At 39.2% G+C, this 26446-nt stretch overlaps 1 protein-coding gene across 1 annotated transcript in view; it reads right to left on the minus strand.

Annotated features, from left to right (window-relative positions):
- Positions 1 to 7296: 7296 nt before the first annotated feature.
- ENTHD1 (ENTH domain containing 1) overlaps positions 7297 to 26446 on the minus strand; it is a 155517-nt gene continuing 136367 nt past the window's right edge. Inside the window, exon 6 of the mRNA XM_049885192.1 lies at positions 7297 to 8011. Within this exon, the coding sequence (XP_049741149.1) occupies positions 7407 to 8011 (605 nt within the window). The 3' untranslated portion in view covers positions 7297 to 7406. The remainder of the gene's footprint in view (positions 8012 to 26446) is intronic.

The following is a 26446-nucleotide window of genomic DNA, read 5'->3' on the forward strand; positions in this document are numbered from 1 at the left end:
AATCTGCGAGTGATTAGAGTTTCAGAACAGAGGAAGAGAAAACACAGAGAGGACCATTGAAGAATTACTGACAGAAAACTTCCCTAATATCATGAAAGATGAAAAGCTGACCACCCAAGAAGCTCAATGCACCCCATATAGGATAGACCCCAAAAGAAAATCACTAAGGCATATCATAGTCACACTCTCTAAAACCGAAGACGAAGAAAGAATCCTGAGAGCAGCTCGAGAAAAACGAAGTCACATACAGAGGAGAAACGATAAGACTAAGCTCTGATTACTCAGCAGAAACTATGCAGGCAAGAAGGCAATGGATGACATAAAAGAAACCTTGGAAGAAAAAAAACTGCCAACCAAGAATAATACATTCTGGAAAACTCTCATTCAAATATGATGGTGAAATTAGAATATTTCCAGATAAACAGAAATTAAAGGAATATGTAATATCCAAAACAAATTTACAATAATTATTAAAGGGAGTCCTTTGGTTTGAGAACAAACAGCATCAGACCACAGCCTGAATCTAAGACACAAGATCACACCAGCCAGACACCAACCTAGGAAATGAACTCTCAAGAACTCTTCAAAACCAAAGGATTTACAGCAGGGAACCAGAGAGGTTAAGGTGTAAAAGATGAAATAAACAGTGTAGGTATAGAACTTTCTAATGGAGAGGAAGGCATGGCAATACCAAGTAATAATAGACTGGTTCGAACCTAGGAAGATAAGAGTAAATTTCAAGGTAACCACAAGGAAAGTTAACAAGACTAGTCATCAAAATAAAGAAGAAAAGCAAAGTTTCAGTAAAAACAAAATCTACAAACACAAAAGAAATGGGAAAAAAATCCACAAACAAAAGGAATTCAGCACAGGAGAGTAAGACGAACAAAGAAAATGTCTGCACCACAAAAAAAGCACTACAAAATGACAACAATAAGCTCACACCTATCAATAATTACACTGAATGTAAATGGCCTAAATGCACCCATAAAGAGTCAGAGAGTGACAGAATGGATTAAAAAAAAAAAAAAGGATCCATCAATATGCTGTCTACAAGAGACACTCGAGAAATAAAGATGGAAATTTATTTAAAATCAAAGGATGAAAAAAATATATCAAGTAAACAGCTACCAAAAAAAAGCAGAAGTGGCAATACTAATCTCAGATAAAACAGACTTTAAAACAAAATCCACCATAAAAGACAAAGAAAGGCACTATATAATGATTAAAGGGATGATCCATCATGAAGACATAACCATAATAAGTATCTACGCACCCAATGACAGGGCTCCAAATACATAAAACAAACTCTAACAGCACTCAAAGGAGAAACTGACTGTTCCACAATAATAGTAGGAGACTTCAACACAGCACTCTTGGTAAAGGACAGAACATCTAGAAAGAAACTCAACAAAGATACAGAAGACCTAAAGGCCACAATCAGCCAACTTGCCCACCCCACCCAACAGCTGCAATGTACACATCCTTTTCTAACGCACATGGAACTTTCTCCAGAATAGACCACATCTTCGGCCATAGAGCAACCCTCAACAAAATCCAAAACACTGAGATAATACAAAGTATCTTCTCTGACCACAAAGTCATCAAAGTAGAAATTAACAACATGAAGAGCAAGGAAAAAAAATGGAATCAAAAAAATTTCTAGAATCAAATGAGAATGAAAACACATCATACCAAAACCTTTGGGACACAGCAAAGGCAGTACTCAGAGGTCAATTTATAGCAAAAGATGCACACATCAAAAAGAAGAAAGAGACAAAATCAAAACATTAGCTACACAACTCAAACAAACAGAAAGAGAACAGCAAAAGAAGCCTAAGTATCTGAGATGTAGTCTCACCATCCTTGTTTCTAAGGCGCATTCTGGCTGTACTTCTTCCAAGACAGATTTGTTCATTCTTTTGGCAGTTCATGGTATATTCAATATTCTTCGCCAACACCACAATGCAAAGGCGTCAGTTCTTCTTCTGTCTTCCTTATTCATTGTCCAGCTTTCACATGTATATGATGCAATTGAAAATACCATGGCTTGGGCCAGGCGCACCTTAGTCTTCAGGGTGACATCTTTGCTCTTCAACACTTTAAAGAGGTCCTTTGCAGCAGGTTTACCCAATGCAACGCGTCTTTTGATTTCTTGACTGCTGCTTCCATGGCTGTTGATTGTGGATCCAAGTGAAATGAAATCCTTGACAACTTCAATCTTCTCTCCGTTTATCATCATGGTGCTCACTGGTCCAGTTGTGAGGATTTTTGTTTTCTTTATGTTGAGGTGGAATCCATACTGAAGGCTATGGTCTTTGATCTTCATTAGTAAGTGCTTCAAGTCCTCTTCAGTTTAGTTTCAGCAAGCAAGGTTGTGTCATTCACATAACGCAGGTTGTTAATGAGTCTTCCTCCAATCCTGATGCCCCATTCTTCTTCATATAGTCCAGTTTCTCGGGTTATTTTTTCAGCATACAGATTGAATAGGTATGGTGAAAGAATACAACCCTGATGCACACCTTTCCTGACTTCAAACCAATCAGCGTCCCCTTGTTCTGTCTGAACAACTGCCTCTTGATCTATGTAAAGGTTCTCGTGAGCACAATTAAGTGTTCTGGAATTCCCATTCTTCGTAACGTTATCCATAATTTGTTATGTTCCACACAGTCGAATGCCTTTGCATGGTCAATAAAACACAGGTAAACATCCTTCTGGTATTCTCTGCTTTCAGCCAGGATCCATCTGACATCAGCAATGACATCCCTGGTTCCATGTCCTCTTCTGAAACTGGCCTGAATTTCTGGCAGTTCCCTGTCAATATATTGCTACAGCCGTTTTTGAATGACCTTCAGCAAAATTTTGCTTGCGTATGATATTAATGATATTGTTCTATAATTTCCACAGTCAGTTGGTTCACCTTTCTTGGGAATAGGCATAAATATGGATCTCTTCCAGTCAGTTGGCCAGGAAGCTGTCTTCCATATTTCTTGGCATAGGCCAGTGAGCACCTCCAGCATTGCATCTGTTTGTTGAAACATCTCAATTGATATTCCTTCAATTCCTGAAGCCTTGTTTTTCACCAATGCCTTCAGAGCAGCTTGGACTTCTTCCTTCAGTACCATCGGTTCCTGATCATATGCTACTTCTTGAAATGGTTGAACATCGACTAATTCTTTTTGGTATAATGACTCTGTGTATTCCTTCCATCTTCTTTTGATGCTTCCTGCGTTGTTTAATATTTTCCCCATAGAATCCTTCACTATTGCAACTTGAGGCTTGAATTTCTTCTTCAGTTCTTTCAGCTTGAGAAACGCCAAGTGTGTTCTTCCCCTTTGGTTTTCCATCTCCAGCTCTTTACACATCTTTATAATACTTTACTTTGTCTTCTCAAGCCGCCCTTTGAAATCTTCTGTTCAGCTCTTTGACTTCATCAATTTTTCCTTTTGCTTCAGCTGCTCAACGTTCGAGAGCAAGTCTTAGAGTCTCCTCTGACATCCATCTTGGTCTTTTCTTTCTTTCCTGTCTTTTCATTGACCTCTTGCTTTTTTCATGTATGATGTCCTTGATGTCATTCCACAACTTGTCTGGTCTTTGGTCTTTATAGTGTTCAATGCGTCATATCTGTTCTTCAGATGGTCTCTAAATTCAGGTAGGATGTACTCAAGGTCATATTTTGGCTCTTGTGGACTTGCTCTGATTTTCTTCAGTTTCAGCTTGAACTTGCATATGAGCAATTGACGGTCTGCTCCACAGTCAGCCCCTGGCCTTTTTCAACTGATAATATTGAGCTTTTCCATCGTCTCTTTCCACAGTTGTAGTCAATTTGATTTCTGTGTGTTCCATCTGGTGAGGTCCATGTGTATAGTCACCATTTACGGCCTTGGTGATAGAAACAATGCCGGAGATTGAATGATAGAATTTTGCAAGACCAACGACTTCTTCACTGCAAATACCTTCTTTCACCAACTTAAACGGGCTCAGCCCTTCGATTTCTCCTCTCCATTATCATACTCTCTTCCTCTGGTGATTTCATCAGTCTCATAGCTTTACGTAACAACCAAATACTAACTCCCAGCTACCAGTCCAATCTAGATCACTCTCACAAACACAACGGCTTGCTTGGTGTAAAAACGGTGTGGTGGCCTCAGACCTTGCCTAACTTCAGGGAGAGGAGACAGAATCATCATCAACATCATTCCAGAGCCGATTCCCATGAGATGGAGGTCAGACAAACCTCCTCTCTCCAGTCATTTTACCAGCTCTGACACTAGCCATCCCTCCCACAGCACTCTCTACTTCTCTGCTGGTTTTGATAATTTGCTGCAAAGGCCACACAGAACTCACAGTCCATACACACTGACGGGATTTATTAGGGAAGCAATTCAGGATACAGTTCTTTGATTAGGACAACTTTTTCTTGGTCTGCTGCTGCCAGGCCCTGGGTGGGCCTGGCTTCTGCCACTGGGCCCTGGTCGGGCCTGGTCTCTGTTGCCAGGCCTTTGGACTCGGCCCTCAGCCCAGTCTCTGTCCTCCTCAGGCAAGTGTTACAAAGCTCTTCAGCTCCACTGACAAGTGCCTGGAGGCACCCCACTCCCTTAAGCAAGCCCACCTGCTCCATGGGCTGAGAAGCCCACTGTGCCATTTCACACTGGTCTCCTGGGTCCTGCTGTCTTTCACCACTGCTGCCTACAGTGTTACTGCTCTCTCTCTCTCAGGTCTAGGGGGTTCTCAGTGCAGGAACACTGGGTCCAAAGGATGTGATCTGCTCTGGGCTCGTCTTCTTGATTGTAATGCAGTACCCTTCCTGCTCTGGGATTGGCTTTTTTTAAGCCTAGCAGGATGGCAAAACTGACCAATCCCCTACAAAAGTTCCACAAGCACTCTATTTGCATAGTCCCACCCCTGAAAGGGTTCCTTATTTGCATTATTAGCAGGCTATCCAACCCCCTTGATGGGCCATGAGCACCTTATTTGCATAGCCCCACCCAATCATTTTGTGGGAGCCACAAGACCGTGGCTAGAAGAGCCATATTAAGTAATCCACTGCACCATACTTGGTTATCTAATATAAAACCATATATTAGTTATCTAATATACATCTGGTTTTCTAACCAATATATATTGGCTAGCTAAAATACACCCATTTGGTTATCTAATACACATCTGAAATTTAATATATCTAAAAATGAATTCCTCAAAATTTTCTCCATCTGCAAACTTTCCTATCTCAGTTGATGTCAACTTCATCTTTTCACTTGCTCTGTTCCATACCTTGAATTCATCTTCAAGAACATATACCATCTGGAACCATTCCTTGTTCTTCCCTCTATGACCTCAAATCTTCTAATATTCTCCTCCATGCTCACTTCATTCCATCACACTGGCCTCTTTGCCATCCCTCAAACATGCCAAATAATGTCCTGCTTTAGGGTGTTTGCACTGACAGCTCTATTTCCTTTTTTCTTTTCCCAATTTGTTTTTTTCCTTTTTTTTTTTCAGTTTTTATTGTACTTTAGATGAAGGTTTACAGAGCAAACTAGTTTCTCATTAAACAATTAATACACATATTGTTTTGTGACATTGGTTGCCAATCCCATGACATGTCAACACTCTCCACTTCTCGACCTTAGGTTCCCCATTAGCAGATTTCCTGTCCCCTCCTGTCTTCTAGTCCTTGCCCCTGGGCTGCTGTACCCATTTAGTCTCATTTTGTTTTATGGGCCTGTCTAATCTTTGGCTGAAGTGTGAACCTCAGGGATGACTTCATTACTGAGCTAAAAGGGTGTACGAGGGCCATACTCTCAGGGTTTTTTCAGTCTCGGTCAGACCAGTAAGTCTGTTTTTTTTTTTTTTTGAGTTAGAATTTTGTTCTACGTTTTTCTCCAGCTCTGTCTGCGACCTGCTATTGTGATCCCTGTCAGAGCAGTCGGTGGTGATAGTCGGGCACCATCTAGTTGTGCTGGACTTGGTCTGGTGGTGGCTGTGGTAGTTGTGGTCCATTAGTCCTTTGGACTAATGTTTCCCTTGTGTTTTTGGTTTTCTTCATTCTCCCTTGCTCCAGACAGGGTGGGACCAGTGGCGTATCTTAGATGGCTGCTCATAAGCTTTTAAGACCCCGGATGATACTCACCAAAATAGAATGTAGTTCTATTTCTAAACCCAATCTGTGTAATGAAAATCAGTTTTAGTTTGTCTGGGCTGGGAATTCAGGCATTGGTATATTTTTTAAATCTCCCATACTTCTTCAAAATAATCAGTGAAACCCATTGCTGTCAAGTTGATTCTGACTCATAGCAACCCTATAGGACAGAGTAGAGCTGCCCTATAGGGTTTCCAAGGCTGTAATCTTTTCAGAAGCAGACTGCCACATCTTTAACCCATGCAGCACCTGGTGGGTTCGAACTGCTGACCTTTCAGTTAGCAGCTGAGTGTTTTAACAATGGTGGGATCCAGGCATTAGTATACTTTTTAAATTTCCCATACTTCCTCAAAATAATCAGTGAAGAGGAATATAAACAAGATTAGCCATGACTTGGTAGTTGTTGAAACTTAGTGACGGAAACATGGAACCCATTACAATATTCTAAGAAAATAAAAGCTTCCCTGAAGGTTCCAATGTGCAGCAGGGTTGAGAATCACTGGTCTATGGTCCCAGACTACATCATTTTGCCCACAAATAATTGGGATTTCAATTTGAAAGACTGTCTTAATGAATTAAAAAAGACACACACACGATGGAAAATATCAAATTTATTTTCCAAAACAGAAGGAAAAGAAAGTATGCATTTGAATTCACTTTGCAACATCGGTTAACAATAAAAAACCACTTGTTCCATGTCCTACTCATCTCAATTTAACAGTCAACTAACTGTGGCACCCGAAAGAAGGGAAAGAGTATTTCCTGCCCTTAGTTTGCAGAACTTGAAATCTGGCAAAAGAACATGTGAAATGTATACAATGAACTTACTCCTCCTATGTCAAGGCTAAATCTTGTTAACAATGGGGCTCCATACAGTTGAAAAATAAAGGGCTTCATAAGGGCTCTGGAATACTCATTTGCAGTTTGAGGTCTTAAAACGACTTTCACTAATGCTTAGCCTATTTTGAGGTAAAGTACAGAGCACGCAAGAATGAAATTCTCTTCGGTGTCAAATGAACTAATAATTTAAATCTGAAAATATGACCAAAGGTGACATCTTTTCTCTTTAAAAACATTAATGACCCCAATAAACTACCCAGATGAATTTATTGGTTTGAAAGATACTGGCTAATAAACTTGACAAGGAAAAATTATACCATCGCCCTATTTTTGCCATAATAATAATAGTCTATAAAAGGTTAACTTCTTAAGTCTTTGGGAAGTGGAGCCACATGAGTTCTATCAAACATGGCTATTGAGATGATTAGATGTGACCTGAGCTACCCTCGGAAGACTGCGTAGCCTGCGAAGATTTACTTATTTGCTGACTATTCCCACTCATGTTTACTAGATGGCTATTGATGGCATGAAGTTCTTGTATCACCATGCTCAGATCTTCATGTAATTTGACTATAGCATTTTTTACCTCTCCTAAAAGAACTTTAACAGAATTGTTTGATTCAGGCTCCCCAGGCAAGCCTTTGGTTGTCTGAAAACGAGCACAGGACACAGAAGTGAAGTGGTCTACATTGTGGGCGGAAAACTCTACCCAATTAGTGCTAGAGATATGGCTGGTCTTATTTTTAGCAGAATCAGAGTTACTTGGAAGAATTTCCGGTAGATTGAGGTTGTCATTTTCCTCTTCATCAGAAAACACTGGGCCCCTAGGAGCAAAGGGGTGATGAACCCTGGCTGTCTTATTGCTATCTTTAGAGGAGGCAGAAGAAGACGGTTGATGGGATAAAGTCCAGAAGGAAGGTCCAGCCAAAATCGAGGGTAAGATATGAACTGACTTCTCTGGAGAGGCTGAATCGGGAGATGACACGGATAGTGTAGAAAAGGAGGACGTTCCCTTAGAGACGGTTGAAACTAAAATATACAAATCAGAGAGAAACGTTATGCAAGTAATAGCTGAAATAATTCTACAATGTAAACGTCTATCTGGAAGGTCTCAACATAAATAAACTACTTAGAATTTTAAATGTTAAATATCCATAATAATCCTAAATAAACCCAAAGCAGGAAATTCAGAAAATCTCTGGATGTATTATACATCAATAATACCATGGAAAGAAAACTAAAATAGAATTATCAATATTCATCTTGACTCCCAAACCCTACCAAGCATATTTTTACACTAAGCTTATCAGAGAGAGCAGAAAAGTAAAGAATTAAACGCTACTCTACTGACAGTATTTTACGTTGTCAATTAAAGTAGAATATCTGAGAAACCTACAACTTAGATTCATCTTTTTTTTTTTTTTCCTACAGAGAATATTATGGCAAAATGAAATACCAACTAAAAGTACCCAAAAGTTACTGAAATTAACCTTTTTCATGCGATGGTCAAATATCAAGACTGAAGTCCTACCCATCTCAGATCTAAAATACTTCAGCACACGTAGATTGTTATTTTTCTCACGAAGAAACTCTAAGTAAAATAAAAAGCAATCTAAGCTTATTTTTCGTAAGATTAAAGATTTGATAAAACCTCTACTTTCTTTGAGGAAATATCATATTAAATCCCTTATCACATACTTCATTCTAAAAATATTTCCCAAAATGTGTTTGGAGGAACACTGTGTTCCTTAAGATGCTACAAGAGGTTTTGTGAAAACAGGGCTTCAGAGTCAAATAGGACTGGGCAGTTGTATATTGTGACTCACGTTAGGAGAAAAGCAATGTCCATTAGCACATTAAACGTTCCAAGGAGCCTACAGTAATGTAACGAGGTGTTTTCCAAACTTTCTTGATCACAGAATTTTTTTTTTTCCTCCTTGGGATACCTATTTATATTCATATATGTAGTAGGTGGCACATACTAGGGAAATCCCATTCTAAAGTCTTTGTAACTAAATCTAGACTTGCCACTTTAAAAACAAAAACTTATTCACTGTAAGTCATGTCATTGTTGTTTGCTGCCATGGAGACAGTTTCGAATCATAGCCACCCTGAGTCATAGAACAGGAAATTTAACGCTTATGGCTTAGCACAGATGACTTAATCTTCCTGTATTATTTTATTTTTTTATATATTCATGCCCCTTCTAAACTTGGTTGGGGTTCCTGTAAAAACTATGGTCACGGGCAGGAGGCTTCTATTTTCTGCTTCAAAGCTCTGCACAGCCTATCTCCAGTTCTCAGGAAAAGTTCCAGTCACAATACTTTTGTGGGGTGAAATGAGTATTCTCAGCTGACGCAGCGGCAGGACATGACAAGGACGGCAAGAACTTCCTCAGCACACGGTCGAGCCGAGCCAAGTGCGCTTACAAGTCAAGGCCCGGCCCGTTCAGACATTCTATCCTTGGACTGAAAAGACAGAGTAATGGTGGTGGGTGTCTTGATGAGGGAAGCCCCCACGTGTTTGTGTTCTGATTTACACTGCTACACTCTGAACTGGGGCTGCTCTATGTTGGCAGCACAGCTGTCACCTGGCATGTCCCTTCACCATTCTCCTATCCTGGCTCTCCTGTTTTCTGGATGCACGTCTTCCTCTGTTTTGGTTTACTCCCATTTTGGTGCAGCACATTCTCCACTAATTCACTGAAAATGGGTGCATGAGAAGTACAACTTCTGAGAATGTGCACGTCTGACAATGTGTATTCTACCTTCGTGCTTAATGATAGCTTGGTTAGGAACAGAGTTTTAGGTTGGAAATCCTTTTCTTTCAGAATTTCTTAGGGAACAGTCCATTGTCTTTTTGATTCCTGGTTCCAGTACTGCTGTTCAGGAGTCAGAAATCAATCTAATTCTTATTCACGGTATATAATCTATTTTATCTCTGAAGTAGTATAGAATCTCCTCTCTGTTCCCAGGGCTCTGAAACTTCTCAGTGATACGCCCTGAAGTGGGACTAGTCTCATTCACCGAAGTGAACTGAAAGTGTGCATTTCAATCTGGCAACTCATTTCCTTCAGTTTTAGAAAAATTCTCGAACAATTTAATCAATGATTTTACCTCTGTGTTGGCTTTGTTCTCTCTTTCTGGATCTTCTCTTGTTTATATGTTAGACCTCCTGGACTAGTCCTCTAATTTTTCTCTCCTATTTTCCCTATCTTTGTCTTTTTTCTCTACTTCCTTGTAGATTTTGTCAACTTTAGCTTCCAATCCTTACACTGAGTTTTTTATTTCTGCTATTACATTTTTAATTTTCAAGAGATTTTTTTCTTTTTTTTTTTTGGTTGTTCTCAGAAATTCTTTTTTTATAGCATCTTATTCTTGTTTTCATGGATACAACATATTACTCTATCTCTTTGAGGATCTTAGTGACAGCTTTTTAAAAAAGTTTTCCTTTCCCAGCATAGCTTATCTTTCTTTTAAGTAATTTTTCTTTGTTTTCTCTCAGTGTTCCATGTTAGAGGTTTTTCTTGGATGTCTGGTACTCCTTGTTGTTTGCTTATGATTAAGAATGGAGAATTAAAAAGTTGACTGGAAGCTCTGAATGTCAGTTCGAAACTTGTTAACTTTGAGCTCCAGCATATAGTCATTTGAGTGGGTTATTTGTTACGGAACTACTAATGTCAGTAGCTTTCTTTCTTTCTTTTTAGCGGGGTCAGATTCTTAAGAGAAGAGTTTTCCTACCTCCGGCCTAGAGAGTAAAGATCTGGCTACCAGTGACCACCAGTCAGTATTTTATTTACATATCTTCATTTAATCCTGTAGATTTTGTTACAGTACCCACACCCTGAACTCTACCTAGCATTTCTCATTTCAGAGACCCTACATCTCAGGGGTCTCTGAAGAGGACTTGAAGCACTTGCTGATGAAGATCAAAGATCACAGCCTTAAGTATGGATTATAGCTCAACATAAAGAAAATAAAAAAAACCTCACAACTGGACCAATAAGCAACATCATGATAAATGGAGAAAAGATTGACATTGTCAAGGATTTCATTTTACTTGGATCCGAAATCAACACCCACGGAAGCAGCAGTCGAAAAATTGATGTATTTCCTTGGGCATATCAGCAGCAAAAGACTTCTTTAAAGTGTTGAAAAGCTAAGATGTCACCTTGAGGACTAAGGTGAGCCTGACTCAATCCATGGTGTCTTCAATCACCTCATACGCATGTGAAAGTTGGACAATGTATAAGGTAGACCGAACAAGAATTGACACCTTTTAATTGTGGCGTTGGCCAACAATATCGAATATACCATGGACTGCCAAAAGAACAAACAAAACTGTCTTGGAAGAAGTACAACCAGAATGCTCCTTAGAAGCAAAGATGGCGAGACTATGCCATGTTATGAGGAGGGACCAGTCCCTGGAGAAGGACATCATGCTTGGTAAAGTACAGGGTCAGTGAAAAAGAGAAAGACCTTCAATGAGATGGGCTGACACAGTGGCTACAACAATGGGCACGAGCACAGCAACAATGGTGAGGATGGTGCAGGACTGGGCAGTATTTTGTTCCGTTGTGCATAGAGTCTCTATGAGTTGGAACCGACTTGACAGCACCTAACAACAAAAACATCTACTCTCTCCAAAATACAAAGCTCCAGTCCTCTGCCAGGGGTCGTGGGTGTGGATGAGTGTGGAAGACAACTGTTTAACTACTTGTCAAGGAGAAGCCTAGTTATTTAACCACTTTTCAAATAACTGTCTCCTAATCCTCATTATTTAGAAACCCTGGTGGCACAGTGGCTAAGAGTTTGGCTGCTAATCAAAAGGTCGGCAGTTCAAACTCACCAGGCACTCCTTGGAAACCCTATGGGGCAGTTCTACTCTGTCTTATAGGGTTGCTATGAGTCAGAACCGACTCAATGGCAACAGGTTTTTTTTTTTTTTTTTTGAATCCTCGTGATTTAGCCCCACCCCCAGCAATAACACGTGGAATAATTTCTATAACCCTAGGAAAGGAATCTTAAAAAGGCTGACAAAATTTCCCAAGATCACAAGGCTCAAAAGGGATAGAGATGGGATTCAAACTCAAGTCTCTAAGCATATGATTTTTACCAGTATACTATATTTCCACAGAATTCCAGTGTATTAGAATTATTTTCATTTATCAAAGAATTGTGTTAAATTCTAGGTAAAAAAAAAGAAGGCAGGCAACAAAGATGGTGAAGAATTTGACATCTTATCATATAAGGAATGGCTGATGGGTTTGCTAATCTTGACCCAAAAACAGATAGTGGGAGAAAGGGTAAGAGGCTATTTTCAATTATTTGAAGATAGTTACAAAACCTAATAAAAAAAAAGTAATAATATTTTCCATTTATTGTGTTGCGCATGAGGTAGAATTGAGATCAATAGGTGAAAGTTATAGGATAACAGACTTTAGCTCAATTACCAAAAAAGAGCTTTCTAATAGTCACGACTGTTCATACGTGAAATTGGATGCTTTGGGAAATGGTGAGTTTCTTGGCACCCATGGAGCTCATGAACAGACTAATGACCATTTGGCAGGGGGATGTTTTCAGGTAAGATCAATGCATCAAATGGCAGAACTATGTATATGCCCTTTATGAGATTCTAAGATCCATATAGCTGGACTATATGAAGAAGAACGGGGCATCAGGATTGGAGGAACATTGATTAACAACCTCCGTTATGCAGATGACACAACCTTGCTTGCTGAAAGTGAAGAGGACTTGAAGCACTTACTGATGAAGATCAAAGATCACAGCCTTCAGTATGGATTACATCTCAACATAAAGAAAACAAAATCCTCACAACTGGACCAATAAGCAACATCATGATAAACGAAGAAAAGATTGAAGTCAAGAATTTCATTTTACTTGGATCCACAATCAACACCCATGGAAGCAGTAGTCAAGAAATCAAAAGACTCCTTGCTCTGAGCAAATCGGCTGCAAAGGATCTCTTTAAAGTGTTGAAAAGAAGGATGTCACTTTGAGGACTAAGGTGCGTGTGACCTAAGCCTTGGTGTTTTCAATCACCTCATACGCCTGTGAAAGCTGGACAATTGAATAAGGAAGACTGAAGAACTGACGCCTTTGAATTGTGGTGTTAGCGAAGAATATTGAACATACCATGGACTGTCAAAAAAACAAATGTCTTGGAAGAAGTACAACCAGAATGTTCTTTAGAAGCAAGGATGGCATGACTACGTCTCACATACTTGGGACATGTTATCAGGAAGGATCAGTCCCTGGAGAAGGACATCATGCTTGGTAAAATAGAAGGTCAGGGAAAAAGAGGAAGACCCTCAAGGAGATGGATTGACACAGTGGCTGCAACGATGGGTTCATCGATAGCAACAACTGTGAGAATGGTTCGGGACTCGGCAGTGTTTCTTTCTGTCGTGCACAGGCGTCTGTGATTCAGAACCGACCTGGCACCTAACAACAACAACAAGGATCCTAGGACCCAAAATATACCTGTTAAGAGTACTAAGAACACTATTCCAAACACAGAAGAGATTGAGTTCACTCTAGTTAGAAAGAGTGATTTTATAAGAAGTATTTAAGTAAGTCAAGAGGAAAACAATGTGAGTCAAATATTTATATATTGTTATCTTATATATTCAAGGATAATACAGTTACATTAGTTACATGTTACTCACAGACTATTATTCATATATCTGTGTTAGTCATATACACATGATGTGACTTAAAAAAGCCTGGTATTTAACTGTACGCTAATGGTTCTCAAAGCGTGGTTCCTGGACCAGCAGCAGCAGCACTGCCTATGAATTTGTTAGAAATGAAATTCTTGGGCCTCACTACAGATCTACGGAATCAGACACCTGGGGTATGGGCCCAGAAAACCGAGTTTTAACAAACCTCCAGGTGTCTCTGACGCATGCTAAAGCTGCGAACTACTGCTTTGTACTATAGGTCCACTTCTGTTTTGTGGCTACAGCTGCCGATTAAAGAGCTTACTGTTGTTTACAGTCTTGCAGCTCTGACTCACAGACTACATCATGTTTCGCGCACTTGGTCTCTAATTGCTACACACCAATTTACTTCTGTTTCCAAACACGCCACACCTGGACCATCCACTGTAGCTGTACTTCAGGGTGCATCTCCACTGCCCGCTTAGCTCCCTGTTCTTGCTCACCACGGCAGCTATCTGGGCATCTTCTTAGCATTCATCGCCTTCACACAGTCCACTCACCAGAGTAGAAATGCAGCAAATATTGCGAATCAGCTCTAATAAACGGCTGTATTTTAAAATCTCATTGTGTGATTGATAGGTGCATGGGAATTAACGTTAAGGTGCTGATAAAAATTATTCCAAGTGTTATCTCTAGTATGTCTATGTCTTATACTCATGAATAATATTGGACAGATTAATTGTAATATTTCAATCTTAAATTTTGAAAGCATTTAGAAGAACTGTACAGACTGTAAAAATAAAATGACAGATTTCTAGAAATATTTTAGAACTCTCATTTGCTGCAGTTGTTACTTACAATTCGTCTATAAGCAGCAGATCCTTGGTCAACCAGACACTTTTAAATAGTTTACTGTACAACAGAGGGATTATTTTTTTGTTTTCCAATTCTCCTCTTTTAGTCTTTTTGCTTATACACATGGTTGTCAAGTTAAAAATATACAAAAATTACAATATTCTGATCTTTTTTCTGTGGTTAAAGAATACAGCATTTTACACAAAGGCTCATAGCAGCATTATTCATAATAGCTAAAAAGTGGAAGCAACCCGAATGTCCACTAATTGATGAAAGGGTAAATATAAAGTGGTACATTCGTACGATGGAATATCATTCAGCCAGAAAAAGGAATGAATTACAGCTCCATGCTACAACATGATGAACCTTGACAACACTGTGCTAAGTGAAAGAAGCCAGACACAGAAGGCCGTGCATGGTATGATCCCGTTCATATGAATGTCCAGAAAAGGCAAATCATAGAGACAGGAAGTACATTAGTGGTTTCCAGGGGCTAGGGGCAGGGAGGAACGGAGTGGGACTGCCAGTGGGTATGGGGCTTCCTTTTGGGGTGATGAAAATGTTCTGGGATTAGATAGTGGCGGTGGTCGCGCAACTCTGAGACTATACGAAAATCCACTAAATCGTGTACTTTGAAAGGATGAATTTTATAGTATGCCAATTATATCTCAATTAAAAAATGTTAACATTTAAAAATTTATTTGTAATGCCATTATTTTAAATGAGCTACAGAAAAGAAATACATTTAGGAATAACAGAATTAGAAAGAAAAACGAGTCTTTGCTTCTAAATCATTTATGTGATGTTTTTATTGAGAAAACTGGGTTTTGGATTAAAGATGAGTTTTCTCACTTACTTATATTTGGCTCGCTAAATTTTTCTAAAAATCGAATCAATGTGTCTTTTTTGCCTACACAAAAGCAGGCAGGAGTTGAACAGCTAGAAGAGTTGCTGGGATTGTGAGGGGGGAGGGGGCTGGGGAAGAGTGAGGGCATCACAGCCAGGCACCTCCCTGGCTCCCCTGGAGGGGTGCCACGGGCTCCCTTTAACACTCTGCCCCACCTGGTGCTCCGGAACCAGCCTGACCAGTAGCTCAGGGTTAGCTGGGAGCGCTTGCAGAATGGCTTTCTATCATTTTCCCTATTTCTTTTCCTGGACTTCTTAACTGTTCTGGCTCTGAAGCCTTTTATAGACAAAAAGGCACAGAGTATGGTTGATGGGTCTTTTGCATACATGTTTTGTTTGGTTCTTACACTAGCAAAAGGTGAACTGAAAGTAGCTATGCAGGACAACTACTACCCCCCCCCCCCCAAAAAAAAACTACCCAAGTACCTACTAAACAGATGGAACCAATGAGACAGAAGCAAAGGATGAAGCCGGTGGGAATTCCCACCACTATTGCATACGAGAAGATGTAGCACGAATAGATTCTTTTTTCTCCAAAAAAATTAGAAAGTCCAGTACACTTTACCTGTGGCTTGTGAGCACAACACGAAAGCTGCCTGCCATCAAATCTGGCTGCCAAGCATCTCCCAGCTTTTTTCTTTTTAGTGTGCATGATAAAACATCTCATGACCTAAAAGAACAGTTTGAGCTACAGATAAATAACCTAAAATTTAAACTGAGGAGTAGAGAGATGGACTGTTCCAGGAATACCATAATTTGGTATCAAAAAGTCAAATGAGGAGGGTCCTGCAGCTAAGCTGTCCCTCCCATTCAGTAAAACATTCAGGTATAAGTAGGTAGCTGCTTTAGACAGTCTCCTTGATATCTGAGATCTGCTAAAAGAAGAAGATGCAAGTATTTTTTACTGGCTCAGCTCATTATCTCCAAAGAGTTTATCACATCACACTCAGACTCCATATAAATGAGAATTTCTTAAAACAAAACAAGAAAATAGCTAAATAATAAAGACTTGAGCACCTGGTTCACTGTCTTTTTTGTTCTCCATCATCCAGAGGGACAGTGGTGTCCCTGTGGACTAGTCATCCATTCCAGCTTCATTGTTTCTTGAATTCCACAACCACAGTGGCCTTCACCCACTGTCCTGAGGTCCGCCTAGCACGTGCCATCACTCAGAACTGCCCTACTCTGAGATCGTGCTTTCTAATAGCCACTTCTCGATCACTTCCAGCCCTTCCGTTCCTTCTAATACATCTACACTTGGGCCTCACTGAGACGAGTCCAACAACATATATATATATTCTCTCACTCTGGCAATGCCCTCCTGGCTGTATCTCCTTTGTTGTCCTGTCTATATCTCCATTAAACATCATTCAACCGCTTTCTTGCCACCATCTCTACCTAGCTGTCGCCTTGTTTTCTGCCTAACCTGCTGCTAACTCCTAGTGCAGAGGTTAGCAAACTTTTCTGTAAAGGGCCAAACAGTAAATATTTTAGGTTTTACAGGCCATATAGTTTCTGTTGCAACTCAATCCTGCCATGATAGCAAGAAAGCAGCCACAGTGTGTACCAAAACAAACAAACAAACTGGCATGGTTGTGTTCCAATACAACTTTATTTACAGAAACAGGCAGCAGGCCGTAGTTTGCCAATCCCTGTCCTGATCCTGTGTCAGTGCAAATATCCACCCATCCCATTCCCATTCCCAGACTGGTCAGTACTACTGGAGCAAACCAGGGGATCCCACAAACTAGGACCACTACAGATCACTGCTCCCGCATCTTAGTTGGGCCCTCAGCGAGTATTCTGGCAGCTCCTTCTTCCACTCTCTCCAGTCCTGTTCTAAATTTTTACCATTCTCCTCAAGGCCCCTTTACCATTCCAAACCCCTCAGTCTCAGTGGATGACCTCAGACAATAAGAAATTGAGGCCATTTCGTATAGTGGGTGGCACAGAAGGACACAATACAACTTTTAATTATTTTTTAAATTTTGGTAAAAATATAACATGTTTGCCAATTCAACATTTTGTATGAGCACAACTCAGTGACACCGACCACATTAATCATGCTGCTCCACCGCCACCAGCGTCTATTGTCAAACTTTCCAACACTGTCCACAGATGGTCAGCGCTTCCTAAACCACGGCTCCCCTTTCCCTCCTTCCCTCAATACATCTTAATCATTAAAAGCAACAAACACTGACAACAAAACCTTTCCCTCACATCTCATACATCCTTTCTCCTCCTTCCTTCCAGGCTCGTGAAAGGAGGGGACTCGCTCTCTTTCTGGATTCTGGATTCCAGTCCCCTGCTCCCAGACCATACTCCATCTGGGAGTTCTGGAAAGCTCCCTCTAGCTCACCCTCTGTTACCTCTGTCTCTTACCTAGCTTCCTACAACAACCTTTTAAGTGTCCTCCTGCCTCTAGTTTCACCTCCTCCGAATCTGTCCTTCACAATGCTGCCACAATTACTTCTTTAAGGTCGCTTCCCGGCTTACAACATTTAGTCACTTGCATTGTCTTCAGAACAAAGCCCAAACTTCTTAACCTGGCACACATAGCTCATTATCTGTCCTGGCTTAATTTTCCAGTCTCTTCGATCACTTTTTCAGACACACCTTCCATTGTTGCTTTACTGAGCTGCTTTTAGCTCACTTACTAAATATCAAATATTCACTACATGCAAGGGGCTGGGTTTGGTGCTGGGGATACAATAAAAACAGGGCAGACAAGGTCCCTGCCTTCATGAAGGAGAGAATCAAGTTTAAACAATGAAATGCATAGGGAATTATTATTTAATTAGGATGACAAGAAGTGCTATGAAAGAGATTACAGGGTACTAAGTCAGTATACAGTTGTGGGAATTTGGAAGAACTTGGGGGTCAGGAAATCCTGAAGAAGTGATGCTTGAGCGGAGCTGAAGGATGAGTAGGCATGAACTAGGTGAAGGGGTAGAAGAAGAGTGTTATGGTCAAAGGGGACAACGTGAGCAAGGCAGTGAGGCAACAAGGTTTTATTTGACAAACAGAGCACCAGGCTGGTGAGAGAGGCAGAAGATAGGACACCCAGGGCCCAGCAGGCTACCGGGTCTTTATTCTAAGAACACAGGGACGTTCACGGTTTAACTGCGTCATCGGGTCACTCTGGCTGCTCTATGGAGGATGCACTGGAGTTCCCCAGAATCTCTTTGCTCAGTTACAACTCTCTATTATTCCTCTCCCTGGAATGATAGGGGTGTACTTGTTCCTGGGAATAAATGAGAAACCTCTGGGGACTTCTGGAAACAACCAGAGAGAATTTTGAGGGTTGAGAAGGGCCTGAGGTCCTACAGTTCTAAAAGTGGGACAAAAAATATAAACATTTGAGTAAAAATAGCAGAGTTTTATTTCACCTTTAAGGAATACCAGGCTCCATTCTAAGCAGTTTATTAACTCTTAGTCCCCATTACAGCTCTGTGTGGTAGTGAGATTGTCTCGTCGTCCCTGTTTTAGAGATGAAGATACTGATTACCCCTAAGTTGACTTTATGGTGAGGCTTAGGGACATTTAATAGATTCTCCATCCTCCCTCTAGGAATGCTATCACCCCCTGTCAGGCTCACGCTGCCTCTTCTGTGAAACCAGGTTATTTTTCAAATTGGGGTGTTCAGACATGCAACCAAGCCATGTCCTAAACAATCATTGCAGAAACAATTTGGCCTTGATTTACCAAGAGAGAAATACTGTATTTTGCCTTCTTTTAAGAATTTGTAATAAATGGTACTAAATCTATCAAACAATATCACATACACACATACAACTTTCATTATCATTCAGTTTTAAATATTTTCTCATTTTTTCTTTAAATTTCTTCGACTCATGAATTATTTCGTGTATTGTTAGCATCACTAATTGTGATGTTAAAACCAAAAAAAAAAAAAAAAAAAGCCCGTTGCCGTCAAGCCTATTTTGACTCATAGCGACCCTATAGGACAGAGTAGAACTGCCCCATACAGTTTCCAAGGACCGCCTGGTGGATTTGAAGTGCCGACCTTTTGGTTAGCAGCCACAGCTCTTATCCACTATGCTACCAGGGTTTCCAAATTGTGATGTTCAGTGGGTTTTTTTGGTATGTGCCCTTTATCAGTTTGAGGGAGTCTCTTTTATTCCTAGTTTGCTGAGACTTTTTCAAATCGTAAATGAGTGTAGAATTTTATCAAATGCTATTCCTGTGTGAATTGAGATGATTACATCATTTCCCCCTTATTCTGTTAATGCGGTAGATTACAGTGATTTTATTTTCAAATGTCAAACCATTCTTGAAAATTCTGGGATGCTGCTTGTTCGTGCTGTATTATTCTTTTGATATATTGCTAATATCTAATTAAGGACCTTATTAAGGACTATATGTTAATGAGGGATATTCATGTATAATTTACTTTTCTTGTAATGCCTGTCAGGATCTGCTACCAGGGTTATGCTGGCTTTGTAAAATGAATTGGGTAGTGCTCCTTCCTGTTCTATACTCTGAAATAATTGGTGTAACATTGATTTTATTTCTTTCTTAGAATTCACTAGGAAAGCTATCTGGGACTGGGATTTTCTTTGTGAGGAGTTTTGATAATATATTCATATTCAGGTTTCAGTTTCATCTTCATTTCAGGTGAGTTTTGTTCAGTTGCCTTATCCATTTCAACTAAGGTGTCAAATCTATTGTCATAACTTTATTCATATTCTTATTATCCTTTGATGCTTACTGGATTTGCAGTTATATTCTATCTTTCATTCTTGGAATTGGTAAGTTGTGATTTCTCTCTCTCTCTTTTGATCAGTCTTGCTAAGGGTTTATAAACTTTAACTCTTTTAAAATCACCTTTTGGTTTTTAAAATTCTTTACTTCTTACTATTTTTCAAATTTCTTATATTGCTATTCTTTGTTGTTTCCTTCCTTCTACTTACTTTGGGTTTAATTTACATTTTTCAATTGCCTTAAGTTAGAACCTTGTATCATTGATTTTAAGCATTCTTCCTTTTTTATATAAGCATCTAAAGCAATAAGTTTCCCTATAACCATTAATTTAACTGCACCTCATAATTTTTCAATTTTAATTATTATTCAGATTTAAATATTTTTCTCATTTCTCTTGATTTATTGTTTTACTCATGGATTATTTAGAAATGTATTGTTCAATTTTCAAATATTTGGTAAGTATTTTATTGTTACCATTTCCTAATTGAATTTCATTGTGATCAGAGAATATACTCCTTAATATTTCAATCTTTTGAAATGTATTATTACTTTTTGTTTTAATGGTACAGTATATGTACTTTCTTGGTGAACATTCTTTTTGTACTTCAAAAAAATGTATTCCACAGTGACTGGCTGTAGTATTTTACAGATGCCAATTAAAGTTTTTTATGTCGTTGTTAGGTGTAGTCAAGTCAGTTCCAACTCATAGCAACCCTGTGCACAACAGAACGAAACACTGCCTGGTTCTGCGCCATCCTCATAACTGTTGCTATGCTTGAGCCCACTGTTGCAGCCACTGTGTTAATCTACCTCTTTTTCCCTGACTCTCTACTTTACCAAGCATGATGTCCTCTTCAGGGACTGATCCCTCCTGATAACATGTCCAAAGTATGTAAGATGCAGTCTCGCCATCCTTGCTTCTAAGGAGCATTCTGGTTGTACTTATTCCAAGACAGATTTATGTGTTCTTTTGGCAGTCCATGTATATTCAATATTCTACACCAACACTACAATTCAAATGTGTCAATTCTTCTTCAGTCTTCCTTATTTATTGTCCAGCTTTCACATGCATATGAGGTGATGGAAAACCCCATGGCTTGGGTCAGGTGCATCTTAGTCCTCAAGGTGGCATCCTTGCTTTCCAACACTTTGAAGAGGTCTTCAGCAACCGATTTGCCCAATGCAATGTGTCTTTTGATTTCTTGGCTGCTTCTTCCATGGGTGTTGATTGTGGATCCAAGTAAAATGAAATCCTTGACAACCTCAATCTTTTCTCCATTTATCATGATGTTGCTTATTGGTCCAGTTGTGAGGATTTTTGTTTTCTCTACGTTGAGGTGTAATCCATACTGAAGGCTGTGGTCTTTGATTTTCATCAGTAAGTGCTTCAAGTCTCTTCACTTTCAGCAAGCAAGGTTGTGTCATCTGCATAATGAAGGTTGTTAATGAGTCGTATTACTTGCTCAGCATACAGGCTGAATAGGTATGGTGAAAGAATACAACCCTGAGGCACACCTTTCCTGACTTTAAACCATGCAGTATCCCCTTGTTCTGTTCGAACGACTTCCTCTTGATCCATGTACAGATTCCTCATGAACACAATTAAGTGTTCAGAAATTCCCATTTTTCACAATGTTATCCATAATTTGTTATGATTTACACAGCCTAATGCCTTAGCATGGTTAATAAAACACAGGTAAACATTTTTCTGGTATTCTCTGCTTTCAGCTGTGATCCATCTGTCATCAGCAATGATATCCCTGTTTCCATGTCCTCTTCTAAATCCAGCTTGAATTTCTGGCAGTTTCTTGTTGATATACTGATGCAGCCACTTTTGAATGATTTTCAGCAAAAATTTGCTTGCATGTGATATTAATGATATTGTTCTTCCAGCTTGAGAAATGCTGAGTGTGTTCTTCTCTTTTGATTTTCATTCTGAAAGCTCAGCTGAAACCTGTCTGCCCATGGGTGACCCTGCTAGTATTTCAATACTGGTGCCACAGCTTCCAGCATCAGAGCAATGTACAAGCCCCCACAGTACGACAAACTGACAGATGCGTGGGGGAAGGTTTTTGACAGTACTATTCATATATACTTATACTTACTGATATATAACTTCTATATACTTACTGATTTTTGTGTGTCTTTTTGTCCTATCAATTGCTTAAAGAGGAGTGATAAAATCTCTAATTATGATTGTGGCTCTATTTCTTCCTATAATTCTGTTAGTTGTCTTACATGTATTTTTAAAAACCCAGTGCCGTCGAGTCGATTCCGACTCATAGTGACCCTATAGATCAGAGTAGAACTGCCCCATAGAGTTTCCAAGGAGCGCCTGGCAGATTCGAACTGCCGACCCTTATGGTTAGCAGCTGTAGCACTTAACCACTACACCACCACGGTTTCCGTCATGTATTTTTGAAGCTCTTTTAATAGATGCATGCACACTTACAGTTGCTATATATTCCTGAGGTACTGACCCTTTTACCAATATGAAATGTCTTTCTTTGCCTCTAGTAATTCTCCTTGCCTTCAAGTCTGTTCTGTCTGATACTAATAGAGCCACTCCAGTTTTCTTATGCTGCTGGCGTAGTATAAATTTTTTAATCTTCTTGCTTTTAAAGTGCTTCCCTCATAGATAGCATATGGTTGGGTCTTATCATAAATTATAGTTAACATGCTACTATTTAATGTAAAATATAGAAATCTTTCAATGTCATAGTTTCATGAATTCTTCCGTTCTTTGTCTATGTTGTAATATGTATTACATCTGTTGTTGTTTTGTGTCATCAAGTCAGTTCTGACTTTTAGCAACCCTACACGACAGAGTAGAACTGCCTCATACGGTTTCCTAGTCTGTAATCTTTAACGGAGCAGATCAACAGATCTTTTCTCCCATGGAGCAGCTGGTGGGTTTGAACCACCGACTTTTCAGTTAACAGATAAGCCTTTAACCACTGTGCCACCAGGGGTCCTTGTATTACATCTACATATGTTATAAACTCCAAGATAAAGTAGTCTAATTTTTGCTTAAAAACAGTTAGATGTATTTTTTAAATTAGAAGAAAATATATATATATAGTCTTTTATATCACTCACATATTTATCATTTCCAGGGCTTATTTTTCTTAACTGTAGATTCAAGTTACTATCTGGTGTACTTTACCATTAGCCTGAATCTTCACCATTTCTTGTAGTGTATATTTGTTGGTGATTAGTCCAGGTTTTCTTTATTTGAATGTTTTTTTCTTCACCTTAATTTTTGCAGGTAAGTTTTGCTAGATGTAGAATTCTGGGCACTTGTCAAGACATACCAGTGTCTCCTGAAATCCATTGTTTAGAATGAAAAGTTAGCTGTCATTTATATTGTTGTATTTTGGTTGTAATATGTCAGTTTTCCCTTGCTGATTTCAAGAGTTTATCTTTGGAATTCAGCTGTTCAACTATAAGGTGCCTAGGTATAGTTTTCTTTGTATTTATTCTGTTGGAATTCATTGAGCATTTTGGCTCTGTATTTTCTTTTACAAAATTGGGGGAGTGTGGGGTTATTACTTCTTAAATATTTTCTTGGCAACTATCGATTTTTCATCCTCTTCTGGGACTCCCCTTACACCAGTGTTGGACTACTTGATATTGGCTACAAGACTCAGAGCCCCTGTACATTTTTTGTTAATCTTTTTTTTCTCCATTTTTCAGATTAGATATTTTCTATTGATCTATCTTCAAATTCACTTACTCTTTCTTCTGTCATTTCCCATCTGCTGCTATGTCCCTCTAGTGAAATTTTCATTTCAATTGTTTTCTTTTTCAGCTCTAGAATTTCCATTTGGTTCTTTTATATATATATATATATATATAGTTTTTATTTATCTACTGAGATTCTCCCATCTGTTCATTGTGTATGAGTAAAGTAAGTCCTTGGATATATTTATAATAGCTGCTTTAAGAACCTGTCTGCTAATTGCAACATCTGGATTGTCTCAGAGCTGATTTCTACTGACTTCTTACATCTTCCTGGTTTTTCTTTTTTTTGGTCTGTTTAATGACTTTATTTTATACTAGACATTTGGATGATACATTATAGAGTCCCTGAATTCTGTTACACTCCTCTGAAGAGTGTTGATCTTTGTTCTAGCTTGAAGTTAAATGGCCTGAACTCTTCAGGCTGTCTCCCCTGCAGTGAGCAGCAGCTGAAGTTTCTTCTCAGTTCTTTTGGTTTCAACCAGGATTTTCTTTTTCTTTTTGCCAGACTCACTAGAATCTTCTCCCATATAGCTTAGCAGTCAGCCAAGGACTTGGGTAGAGTTTATACACAGGTTTTGTGGTTTACCCTTTCTGCGTCTCCCTCCCTTTTATGATTTTACTCATAACTTTCCAGCTGCCCTGCCAGCACTAAATTCTGCCTTCTGACATCTCAGGATATGTCAACTTTTCAGCTTTAGAATTTTCATTTGATTATAAATTTTTTATTATGTGATTCTTTTCTTAGTAAACACTAGCATTCTGATGAAATAATCCATATTTTCCTCTGTTTTCTTATTATATTAATAAAAATTATTTTAAAGTACCTATCTTATAACTTCAGTATCTCGATCATTTGTGGGTCTGTTTCTGTTGCCTATTTCTTTCTCTTTTATTTCTGGCCATTTATTTGTTTCCTGATGCACCTACTTTTTGTTGAATTAAAAAATATTGTATGAAAAATTGTAAAGACTTTAATTGTCTTCTAGTAAGCAGATGAAATACAAGTTCATCAGTTTGCTCTAGCTGAAGCTGGGTTTCAGCGTTTTTGAGGACTGTTCTTTTTTCTGGTTTGTCTCTACTCCTAGAATGTAATTCTGATGATTAGGGTGTAGCCTTTCAGAGATCTCAACTGAAAGCCTGGAATATTTACCAGAGAACCTCTAATTGGCACATCCTGAATTCCAGCTTCTGTCTCCTAGCACCACAAGATAACAGAATCTCTGCTCAGTTAGTTCACTGACCTCTTAGAACTTGCTTGCCACTTACATTTTTAGCATCTCACCCAGAACGTATATAGCTTAAAAAAAGCAAACCCGTTGCCACTGAGTCAATTCTGACTCATAGCAACCCTTAAGGACAGAGTAGAACTATCCCCACAGGGTTTCCAAGGAGTGGCTGGTAGATTCAAACTGCTGAACTTTTGGTTAGTGGCTGGGCTCTTAACCACTGCACCATGTGTAGACAAATGCTCAAGCAAGAAACTGTACAAAGACTTTTGGACTTTATGCTCTATAATTCCTTCTTCTCTGGAATATGGCTTTTCAAGTCCCTGGCACCTGGACAGTCCCAAGTTGCAATTCTGTTGTCCAAGCTCAGTGAGACAGTAGAAAGTCCAGGCCTCTGATTTTCCCTTAGCTTCTATCATCCTACTCTGCTAATAGGCAAATGGCCCAAGGGGGGGAAAACCTCGATTGTTGACTACCTTGACTTCAAAACAGCTTTTAATAATTTTCTGGCTTTAATAATTATTTTTGGTGGGAGGGTTACACCAATACTGTCTACTTCATCGAAGTCAGAAACAAAAGACCTCCTACCTAATTGTTTTTAGAGAAAATTATTGCTATTTTGTATAACTGAGAGTACTTGGTACACAGACAATGGTGAAAAAATATTTCCAATGAATTTCTGTGGTATCCGTGAAAGAAATGAACCAAAAATAACAACTTCCCAGGGGGCTGTCATGGACATAAGCCATCATAGCCATCATGTTGTTGTTATTAGGTGCCATTGAGTCAGCTCCGAATCAGAGAGACCCTATGTACAACAAAACATTGCCCAGTCCTGCACCATCCTCACAATTATTGCTATGTTTGAGCCCACTGTTGCAGCCACTGTCTCACTGGGGGTTTCCCTCTTTTTTGCTGACCCTCTGCTTTACCGTGCATGATGTCTCTTTCTAGAGATTGGTCCCTCCTGATAACATATCCAAAGTAAGCGAGATGAAGTCTGACCATCTTAGTGTCTAAGGAGCATTCTGGCTGTTCTTCCTCCAAGAATGATTTGTTCTTTCTTCTGGCAGTCCATGGTATATTCAATATTCTTAGCCAATACCACAATTCAAATGTGTCAACTCTTCTTTGGTCTTACTTTTTCATTGTCCACCTTTTGCATGCATATGAGATGACTAAAAACACCATGGGTTGTGTCAGGTACACCTTAGCTATCAAAGTGACATCTTTGCTCTATAATTCTTTAAGCAGGTCTTTGGCCGCAGACAATCGTAAGCAGTACTAATTGGCTTCCACATCATCTGTCTCAGTGGAAAAGTTAAT

Source organism: Elephas maximus, chromosome 4, assembly GCF_024166365.1.
Source record: "Elephas maximus indicus isolate mEleMax1 chromosome 4, mEleMax1 primary haplotype, whole genome shotgun sequence".
Taxonomy (NCBI): domain Eukaryota; kingdom Metazoa; phylum Chordata; class Mammalia; order Proboscidea; family Elephantidae; genus Elephas; species Elephas maximus.